Source organism: Cottoperca gobio, unplaced genomic scaffold, assembly GCF_900634415.1.
Source record: "Cottoperca gobio unplaced genomic scaffold, fCotGob3.1 fCotGob3_64arrow_ctg1, whole genome shotgun sequence".
Classification (NCBI taxonomy): domain Eukaryota; kingdom Metazoa; phylum Chordata; class Actinopteri; order Perciformes; family Bovichtidae; genus Cottoperca; species Cottoperca gobio.
In genome coordinates, this window is record NW_021167060.1 from 575,001 (window position 1) to 586,025 (window position 11,025).

The window sequence follows — 11,025 nt, forward strand, 5'->3', positions numbered from 1 at the left end:
ACTGCTGAACTCTTCTTACCATCACATAATAATGCCGGAAGAGCTTCAGCTTCTCCAAATTCATGGCAGCTGAAAGACACATGAAAGAATTGAACGACATGAATCATCGTCTCATAGAACCTGTGGACTGAACCGGCAGCACCCTCACCTTTGCCGTCGGTGCTGGAAGCCTCCTGCAGGTGACGGATGGACCTGTAACGACAGCAGAGTTAAAGAACGATCTGCACACACAGTTATTACAGAAGTGATGGCTTCAGTTCTCATTACTGAAACACACACACAGATGTTAGTGAGCTCTCACCAGACGACGGGGAACAGGATGGCTCCGCAGCAGATGAGGTCGACCAGAAAGAGGATCTCCTTCCACAGATAGTATTCACTGGAGCCTTCCTCCGTGGACTCGATGATGATGAAGGCGACGTTAGCCAGGACCTGCAGGACGAAGAGCGAGAGGGTCACAAAACAAACTCACACACACACACACACACACACACACACACACACACACACACACACACACACACACACACACACACACACACACACACACACACACACACACACACACACCTGCAGAGGGATGACGATCATGAAGATCTTCTTCTCCTTGTCAGACAGGATGTATTTAACGAAGGCCCAGCCGGTGCCGATCAGAGCCAGCGTGATGAAGAGGAGCGCCCCCTTCAGCCTGCAGAGCGCATGAAGACACAAGATGAAGACGCAGCTCGAGGTTAAAGTTCAGCAGCAGGTGTTATGACAGACGCTGCATGATGGTCGAGTACAGAAACCTTTAGGAGTTTTAAATGCAAACAAACTGCTGTTGCTTTATGGACAGGTTCATGGTGGAACCGGCAGCGCCCCCTACTGGTACCGACTGGACCTACGGCTTAGGAGGAGACGTCAGAAATGTGTTTTTTTAAGTATAGATGTCATGTGACGAGCTGTGTAAATGTTTAACTTGAACTCTAGCGCCCCCTTCAGGCCTACTGGGCTTGTTCAGCTGCATTAGGACAGAACTTCCAATCATTTGTGAAAGTTTTCTGTGTCGACATTAAATCGTCTCACAGGAATTTGCTTAAACATTTTAAACTCAAATGAAAAAGGTTTTCTTGAAGACGACATGGTGCAGAGTACTCACAGGTGAGTGATGTAATACATGACGGCCCAGCCTTCGATAGGATGACCCTCAGTGTTGATGAAGTGATAGTTGATCTGAGAGACGGAGAGAGAAACATGCAGGTGAGCCGTGAGCAGAACAGACAAAGTGCAAAGGAGTACAAAGGTACTCACGCTGTGGAAGACCAGAGAGACGGACTTAGTGAAGGCGAGCGCCGCCATCAGCCAGTGGATCTTAAACACGCTGTACCTGCAGAACACAACAGCTTCAAAACACATTCCGTACACGTGTTGAAATGAGATCAGAATCACACCTGCTGCTTAGAGTCCTTCAGTTACTAAACACTCAGTGACATGTTGACGTGTGTTAGATGAGTGTGTGAGTGACACCTGTAGAGGAACTGTACCTGTGCTTCATGAGCGTGTACACCCAGACCATGGCAGCAGTGAAGAAGACTCCGGCCATCCCGATGTAGAGGCGAGACAGGGGGATCTCTGCTGCAGACAGGTAGCCGTCTGGATTGTGCTCCGTCACCTCCACCTGCAGAGGACACGCACACAAACTGAGCCTCACGAGCAGATACAGCTTCAGGACCGTCCTCGCAAAACTGCCGCTTTAAAGAAGTAGGTTTTAAAATGAAATGAATTTGCTTTAGTGTTTGATAATAAATAAATATACTATATAATATATAGTTTATATAATAAATAAACACAGGAAGGTCGATTAAAATGTAAAATGAGAGCAAATATAAATTTATAGAAACAATTATAAAATGGAGAAGAAAAAGGTACAAAAATATAAAAAAGTAATTATGTGTATAATAAATACTGTGAAGGAATATCACACACACACACACACACACACACACACACTCACAGATAACGAGTAGGGCTTCTTGACTCCAGGCACTCTGTTCTGACAGTAGTGGAACTTCAGGGTGTACAGACCCTCGGCCAGCAGACTGAACACCATGTGGAACTGTGAGGACGCAGAGAACGAGTCACGCAACAGAAACACATCAAACTTTGTTCCACGTCAGAGTAAAGAAGAGGAGCTCACGCTGAAGCTGTAGGAGCCGTTGACTTTGTCCAGAGATAAACTCATCTGTTTGGTCTTCTCCAGCTGGAAGCAAAGAAAGATTAGAAGCTGGTTTTATGATGCGATGACACAGAACAGCCTCACAGACCAGCCTCACAGAACAGAACAGCCTCACAGACCAGAACAGCCTCACAGAACAGACCAGCCTCACAGACCAGAACAGCCTCACAGACCAGCCTCACAGAACAGCCTCACAGACCAGCCTCACAGACCAGCCTCACAGACCAGCCTCACAGAACAGACCAGCCTCACAGAACAGAACAGCCTCACAGACCAGAACAGCCTCACAGACCAGACCAGCCTCACAGACCAGAACAGCCTCACAGACCAGCCTCACAGAACAGACCAGCCTCACAGACCAGCCTCACAGAACAGCCTCACAGACCAGCCTCACAGACCAGCCTCACAGACCAGCCTCACAGAACAGACCAGCCTCACAGAACAGCCTCACAGAACAGCCTCACAGAACAGACCAGCCTCACAGAACAGCCTCACAGAACAGACCAGCCTCACAGACCAGCCTCACAGAACAGCCTCACAGAACAGCCTCACAGAACAGACTCACAGAACAGACCAGCCTCACAGACCAGCCTCACAGAACAGAACAGCCTCACAGACCAGAACAGCCTCACAGAACAGACCAGCCTCACAGAACAGAATAGCCTCACAGAACAGCCTCACAGAACAGACCAGCCTCACAGACCAGCCTCACAGACCAGCCTCACAGACCAGCCTCACAGACCAGCCTCACAGAACAGACCAGCGCTCACAGACCAGCCTCACAGAACAGAACAGCCTCACAGAACAGACCAGCCTCACAGAACAGAACAGCCTCACAGACAGCGCTCACAGACAGCGCTCACAGACCAGCCTCACAGAACAGACCAGCCTCACAGACCAGCCTCACAGACCAGCCTCACAGAACAGCCTCACAGAACAGCCTCACAGAACAGACCAGCCTCACAGACCAGCCTCACAGAACAGACCAGCCTCACAGAACAGACCAGCCTCACAGAACAGAACAGCCTCACAGAACAGCCTCACAGAACAGACCAGCCTCACAGACCAGCCTCACAGAACAGAACAGCCTCACAGAACAGACCAGCCTCACAGAACAGAACAGCCTCACAGACAGCGCTCACAGACAGCGCTCACAGACCAGCCTCACAGAACAGCCTCACAGACCAGCCTCACAGAACAGAACAGCCTCACAGACCAGCCTCACAGACCAGCCTCACAGAACAGACCAGCCTCACAGAACAGCCTCACAGAACAGCCTCACAGAACAGACCAGCCTCACAGAACAGCCTCACAGAACAGACCAGCCTCACAGACCAGCCTCACAGAACAGCCTCACAGAACAGCCTCACAGAACAGCCTCACAGAACAGACCAGCCTCACAGACCAGCCTCACAGAACAGACCAGCCTCACAGAACAGCCTCACAGAACAGACCAGCCTCACAGACCAGCCTCACAGAACAGCCTCACAGACCAGCCTCACAGAACAGCCTCACAGAACAGACCAGCCTCACAGACCAGCCTCACAGACCAGCCTCACAGACCAGCCTCACAGAACAGCCTCACAGAACAGCCTCACAGAACAGACCAGCCTCACAGAACAGCCTCACAGAACAGACCAGCCTCACAGAACAGAACAGCGCTCACAGACCAGCCTCACAGACCAGCCTCACAGACCAGCCTCACAGAACAGAACAGCCTCACAGACAGCGCTCACCTGGAACGTTTCCTCCACTTTTGCAGCTTCGACTGCCGTCTGAACTGTTTTTTCCAGAACCACAGAATCCACTTCCTGTTTGTTCAACTTAGTTTCTGGTTCTTGTGCAGCGTTGTCTTCACTTGATGAAGGCTTTTCCCCGCCAATTGTAGCAGCAGGAAGAGCAGACGTGTCCCTGGCTGTCCTCACACCTGCAGGGAACAAACGTCACGTTCCTCCGGTTCAGCTTTCTTTTTGTTATATTTCATGCCTTTATGATAGGGAAGTGCAGATTGTGAAAGGGGAGAGCAAACGCCACAGGTCGGACTCGAACCAGTGGCCGCTGTGGGCAAAGACTCAGCCTTTGTATATGGGACGCCTGTGCTACCGGTTGAGGTACCGGGACGCCCCTGTTCAGCTCTTTTTAACATCTTTCTATTTGGAGGCGATATATCGAAAACACTCCATGTTTTCCGTGTCCGATGTAGTAAATGACTCCATCGGACATCAAGTACAAGTGTTAACTGTCACGTAAGTCTTTTAAGAGACAGAAAGTGGGAGAGTGTTTTTATATCTGGAAGGAAGCAGGCACAGAGCCACGAGTCAGAACGAAGTGACTCAACACGTGTTCAGGGCAGAACTCGTCCCCACGATGTTTTGTGATGTGGGGGTGTGTGTATACTCGATATTATGGTAAGAGCGTGTAAGAACTGACTTCAAAATAAAAAGGGACCAAGAACAGACTTCAAAATAAAAGGGACCAAGAACGGACTTCAAAATAAAAGGGACCAAGAACGGACTTCAAAATAAAAGGGACCAAGAACGGACTTCAAAATAAAAGGGACCAAGAACGGACTTCAAAATAAAAGGGACCAAGAACGGACTTCAAAATAAAAGGGACCAAGAACTGACTTCAAAATAAAAGGGACCAAGAACGGACTTCAAAATAAAAGGGACCAAGAACGGACTTCAAAATAAAAGGGACCAAGAACGGACTTCAAAATAAAAGGGACCAAGAACTGACTTCAAAATAAAAGGGACCTTCTGGTGAACGTGATCGGAAATTTCAATAAGTCAGTCAATAGTTAATAAATAAAACTAAATAAATAAAATGGGAATTTAAAAAAGAAAATCTACTGCCAGCAACCTGTAATAAGAAAAGAAAACTTGAATTTCATTTGTGTAAATAATTAGTCAAACTTAATAAATAATATTTAGACCAATCTGACCTAAAAGTGCATTTCAGAAGTTTCCTGTTTCACACACATTTCCCTTCAAAATAAAGCGCACCACTTCAGAGCGTCACTCAGAGAATATCAGAAGTGTTGAATACGAGCCGCGACGCATCAAAGGGTTAAAACAGTTAACAGATATATTGTAAAAGTACTGAGATATTATTTAAGAGCCATCTCGTCCTGAATCCATCATTCCTTCATGTGACGGGTGTGACACCGACCTTTTGAAACTTCAGCCTTCGACTTTGCTATGAGGACGTTGTCTTGGTCCCCCATCACTTTCACATTGACACTGCACACAAACATACATTATACAGTCATATTTCATGTTAGGCTACGGTACAGTAATACACACTTGTGCACGCTGGAGCTGAAACACACACACACACACCTGAGGTTGTCGATGTCAATTAGAAAAAGAATGAGCGGCTCGTTGTTGGTGAACTTTGTGAGCGTGAGCGGGCACGTCTCCGTCTCCTCCGCCTGCAGACAATAAGAAGTAAAAATCACAATGCAAACTCACATGTCATGACACAAACATGTTGACCTGCAGGCAGCCAACCAATCACAATCCTTCTGCATCAATCTACCAAACTAGCAGAGCAGCCCGTCGTCCACAACCTGAAAACAATCGAGGAACACGAGGAACAAACACCCAAAGGGAAGATTCTGTTGCAAAGAACTCAGTATTATGGAAATAATTTGGCTTCAGAAGGGATGTTTCTGTATTCTTTCATATGGTAATATGGACACGTGTCAACACTGAAACAGCAGAGATTTGATGCTTCAGTACCTCACATCCTGGACTCAAGATAACGGGGTGATGTGTACTCACCGTGTAGGACAGGACTCCATTCACACGCGACCTGGAGAGCGTGAAACCCACCTGAAGAGGCAGAAAAGTGTTCAGTCGAAGCGTCGAGGACCTTTAGTGTGAATAACATGTTTCACTGGTCACCGCAGCAGCACGATGTGTGTGTGTGTGAGTGCCGGTAATATAGGGACATGTGGAGTATTGATGTGCATGTTTGGATGGAGCTCTGTGGCACAGAGGAACACATCACATCAGGCTGCGATACACAGGCAGCATCCTTCAACGCTGATACTAATACATTCAATAATAACCAGCGAGCTCCTTACAGGGTGAACGCTGTAGTTCACCAGCTGCTCTGGGATGCGCAGAGACACCAGGTTGACTTCTAGAGTCCCGTTAGCGTAGAAACCGAAGTTGTTGAGATCGACAGCGACCCGAGTTTCATTCTGGGAAGAAAGAATAAATAAAAAGTGAGAGCTGAGCTGCAGGACAGAGCACAGTGCTTTTCATTACACATAATGTAATAGAATAAAACTATAAAAGAGAGATAGTTAGGAGAAATAGAACAACACCAACGACAGATAAGAAAAGGAGGATCTTGGAACTAAAGCATCAAACTGAACTGAATGTGCAGAATGTGGGTCTTTAATTTTGATTTAAAGTATTTAATGTGGGAGAACAGCTCAACAGAACGACAGCAGACAGAACAAGTGTTAATGCTCTACAAGTAGAAGTCCTGCATTCAAAACCTCCCTCAAGCAGGAAGTAGCACCTAATGCCAGTGGCTGCTTCACACACACACACACACACACACACACACACACACACACACACACACACTGCATGTTGTTTATCTCCAGCTGTATCATTAAAGGCAAAATACACCCAAAAAATCATGTATCCAAAAATAAATAAAAAGGTATTCCAGGTAAAATTCCTCATTATGCAGAATTGCTACTTTTACAATAATATTAATATATTGTATGATAATTATTGATGTATTAATTGTTTCACTTGAATGTGAATTACTTGATATACTGCTGTAAAACATCATTTATTAGTTGATTTCTATTATATATATTATTAGTGAAGTCTTTAAATGTCTTGTTGTGTCACTTTAATATAAAACAAAGAGAAGCAGCTGGAAACAGACTTTAACTAATAATGGACTATTATTAGTTGATAAAAGATGTCGTGGAGAAGAAAGTACCTGTGGAGTAAATATACTTCGTTACTTTTCACCACTGCTAGCAGAGAAGCTTCTGGTATCGACCTCGTAATTAAGTTTTAATATTTGTCTTTACACCAAGTTTTAAATGGTCACAACACGACAGTCTGGATCATCGTCCAAGCTAACTACAGCTAACGAGCTAACAGCTAGTGCTCCACGTTAGCTCTGTAGCGAACATGACGGTGGTTCAGAGTCCTACCTTCAGGGTGAGCTTGTGGATCCTCGCGTTGCAGCCCGTCAGCAGCAGCAGGAGTAAATATCCGGCCGCAACAGCGCCTCTGTGCGCCGCAGCCATCGCCAGGCAGCAAACAGCCGTTAGCTGCTAACGTTAGCTGCTAACGTTAGCAAGCGACAATCCTGACAGATGGCTAAATAGCAAGCTAGCTAGCAGTCCTAACAGTATACGAGGCGAGTCACAGCGATGTTAACCCTTAAATTCCGTGTATTGGTTCTTTAAGTACGTCGTTTATGATCAAATTATAACCATTTATGTTGTGTTTTCCGGTTCTTTTGTGATTTCATCGCGTAAGGTAACAGCTAGCCTGGCTTCCTGGTCCCGAATCAAGAACAAAACATTAAGCAAGGTATGGACAAACGCGTCAGCGGGTGGAGACTTACTTCCGGTACACTGCCATAAATATGACAGTATGACGATACCATGCAGAAGAAAATCTATGAAAGTATGACAAATGTGATTTATTAAAGTTCTCTGCATGAACAACCCATAATCGTGTGTTATTTCTCAGTCAAGCAAGAGTTTTTCCACTTTCATACAGTTGACTATACCTTGTACTTGTTGTCCTAGAGTCACGTGGTTCAGTTTTCTGACTCCACGTCGGATGAAAAGTCTCCGGGTTGCCATGTCTGCATAGATTTGACATATTTGACACGTGGAAGTAAAGTTGTTATGCAATTTATTGAAGCAATGTTTTATTTTTCAGAAACCGAGAAAAGCATCTTTTGTTTGTGAGGCTTTTTTTTTAAAACTTTAAATACTTATTTTTATGCCAAACTTCGCATCCAGTTTAAATGCTAAAATAAGATTTGGTGCAATATACACGGTCCAAAAAATAATAATGACAAACAAACCCCACGATAAAACTAATCCAGAGGGCCTAAGTAAAAAAAAAGAAGAACGTTTTTATTATTAAAGCCTGCATTAACTTATTTCCTGGGGGAATATATATTTGAATATATATATATATATATGAATATATATTTATATATACACACATTTATAAGTGAACGTCTTACCGTCGTGCTGCACTCAGAGGACAATATATATATATATATATATATTTCTAAGTGAGCAGAGAGCAGAAAGTGTGAGCGTGCACAAACACTCGACATGTGCACGTGACAGACGGGAAGAGGAAAGTTCGAGCAAGTTCTGACCTCTCTGATCATAACCAAACACCATTACTGAATTATATTATAAGGTGTTATTATTTCATATCATAACATGTAGTCAGCTCATCCTGTTTTCTTATATGATGTTTTATTGTGATGTAGAACTCGACGTGGAGCTACACATTACAACAGTGTTATAGAACAGATGTTATTACTTGTAGAGCAGTTAGATATTCACTTAAACAACTTGAACAAGTCTTAAAGGCGGCTGAATATTCATCATCTATATCTATATATAATATATATAATTAATTAATAAATATATTATATGGTGAAATGATCACACGTGCACACAATAATCAAATACAAAGAAAATCCCTCTATTGATAAGCATAGACGTTGAATAAAAACATTTTAATATAGTTGTAAGAAGATAAAGAATTCAGTGATGTCATCAGTTACATTTAAGACTTTTTAATGCCTCTGAATCTTTAACAGATGTTTCTAGTTATTCTCAGATTTTCAAATGCAGCATCAGAAAAAGGCGATTGTCTTAGTGTTGTCAGACTTTGAAAGATGTGCTTATTTATAATAATGAACTCAATGCTTTTTAGGACCTGTGAGACACATCAGTGTTGTCTGCTGTAAAAACAGACAATGATAATATACTGAAAATATATATGAAATGTCTTCATAGGTGCTCCGAGACAGACACTGTGCATTAATAAACATTTAAAAACTACTGTGATATAACGCATTGATTCATGTTATTATACTGGTTATAAACGCTAAATGATGGAGACTTGAAGACGTTCACACTTTGTGTTACAATATGCAAACTTTTCCATTTTCACTCTTTACTCTATTTTATTGTTGATGGTGAACTTCAGTAAATGTCCACTCCCCTTCCCCAGTGGGCAGGTATATTTCATTGATGGTGATATTCAAAGATACAGAGGAGCCTTCGGTCACGACCTGGCCAATGTTCACGCTTCCATTCTGAGCCAATATGGTGGTACCAGGAGCACCAGGAGCAGACTCTGTAGAAGTTTCACGAAATGGATTACCAAATGCAGACACAGCAGTTACTTTAGAAGGTGTAGAAGGTAGCAACTGTATTGGACGTCTACGAGATCCAGACTCTGTAGAAGTTTCATCAAATTGAAACGGTATTGACTGTATTAAAGGTCTACGAGGTCCAGACTCTGTAGACGTTTCATCAAATTGAAACGGTATTGACTGTATTAAAGGTCTACGAGGTCCAGACTCTGTAGACGTTTCACGAAATGGAAACGGTATTGACTGTTTTGGATGTCGAAGAGGTCCAGACTCTGTAGAAGTTTCATCAAATTGAAACGGTATTGACTGTATTAAAGGTCTACGAGGTCCAGACTCTGTAGACGTTTCATCAAATTGAAAGGGTATTGACTGTATTAAAGGTCTACGAGGTCCAGACTCTGTAGATGTTTCACGAAATGGAAGCCAATTAAGAAATGTAGACTCTGCAGTTACTGTAGAAGGTGTAAAAGGTGGCAACTGTGTAGGAGGTTCCACAGCAGAGGAGGAGGTGTCGGCTGCCGCTGTGATCCCCCCTACAGATGAAAAAGATCCAGATGGAGAAAATCAGTACAAAGAAAACAGACATGTAAACAACAACAGGAAAGTAACTGATTTATCTCACAAGTTAAAACGCACACTGTGTCATTTTCTGCCACTCGGGTTTCTCAATACAACAATAAGGAAAGACATCGAGAAGTAGCGTGGCATCATGGGAGTGCTGGACAATGGGCGAACCTGAAGGGCTGCGAGTCAAGCTGATGCAAACGTTAGCTTAGCTTATTTCTTTGAGAACTTAAGATCCAGACGTTCAGGAGGTTTTTACCAGCTGCAGAATTCTCCTCAGAGGTCTCCTCCTCTCCAAAACAAATGGACTCGCTGATTAAAAACACTGAATAAATCAGTTTCACTTTTAAAATCAGTGTTTTTTCGGTGAGCACTGGGCAGAGGGGCCACAAGCTAAAGGCTAACAAATGCTCAACTTGTGTCTCTGAGAACTTAAGATCCAGACGTCCGAGGACTAAAACATTACACATTTCTCTGAACACAACTCACTACATATTCAACACAGGGAGCGTTATTACACTTTTTAATGTAGAAATGTTACGTATTACTCCTTTAAGAAGTGTCCACTGCCCCTGCATAGCTGGTCCATAACCTCTTTGCAGCGTTGTTGTTCCCCATAATGCACAGGATCTCAGCAGTGATGCTCACGGCCGACTCTTCACCGTAGCTCTCGATCATCCTCCTCACAGTGTCCATCCGGGAGGCCATCTCCAGCCGGGGTGTAGGAATTGCTCTGTAGCCGTCACAGACAGCCCGGTGAGGTGCCACTTCAGAGACTCAAAGTCATCATTGCGCAGCTTCTCCAGAGTCTCCAGCAGGAGCAGTGGAACCCTCATGTCTGC

The 11,025-nt window shown here is 44.2% G+C and overlaps 1 protein-coding gene across 1 annotated transcript in view; it reads right to left on the reverse strand.

Annotated features, from left to right (window-relative positions):
• Nucleotides 1–7,817, reverse strand: part of gpr108 (G protein-coupled receptor 108) — a 12,213-nt gene extending 4,396 nt beyond the window's left edge. Inside the window, exons 1-15 of the mRNA XM_029428310.1 lie at nucleotides 7,410–7,817; nucleotides 6,306–6,425; nucleotides 6,001–6,051; nucleotides 5,557–5,648; nucleotides 5,387–5,457; nucleotides 3,952–4,142; nucleotides 2,177–2,239; nucleotides 1,994–2,095; nucleotides 1,524–1,657; nucleotides 1,291–1,366; nucleotides 1,139–1,212; nucleotides 571–688; nucleotides 302–432; nucleotides 149–192; nucleotides 20–69 (exon numbers count right to left, since the gene is read on the reverse strand). Of these exons, the coding sequence (XP_029284170.1) occupies nucleotides 20–69; nucleotides 149–192; nucleotides 302–432; nucleotides 571–688; nucleotides 1,139–1,212; nucleotides 1,291–1,366; nucleotides 1,524–1,657; nucleotides 1,994–2,095; nucleotides 2,177–2,239; nucleotides 3,952–4,142; nucleotides 5,387–5,457; nucleotides 5,557–5,648; nucleotides 6,001–6,051; nucleotides 6,306–6,425; nucleotides 7,410–7,505 (1,413 nt within the window). The 5' untranslated portion in view covers nucleotides 7,506–7,817. The remainder of the gene's footprint in view (nucleotides 1–19; nucleotides 70–148; nucleotides 193–301; nucleotides 433–570; nucleotides 689–1,138; nucleotides 1,213–1,290; nucleotides 1,367–1,523; nucleotides 1,658–1,993; nucleotides 2,096–2,176; nucleotides 2,240–3,951; nucleotides 4,143–5,386; nucleotides 5,458–5,556; nucleotides 5,649–6,000; nucleotides 6,052–6,305; nucleotides 6,426–7,409) is intronic.
• Nucleotides 7,818–11,025: the final 3,208 nt, after the last annotated feature.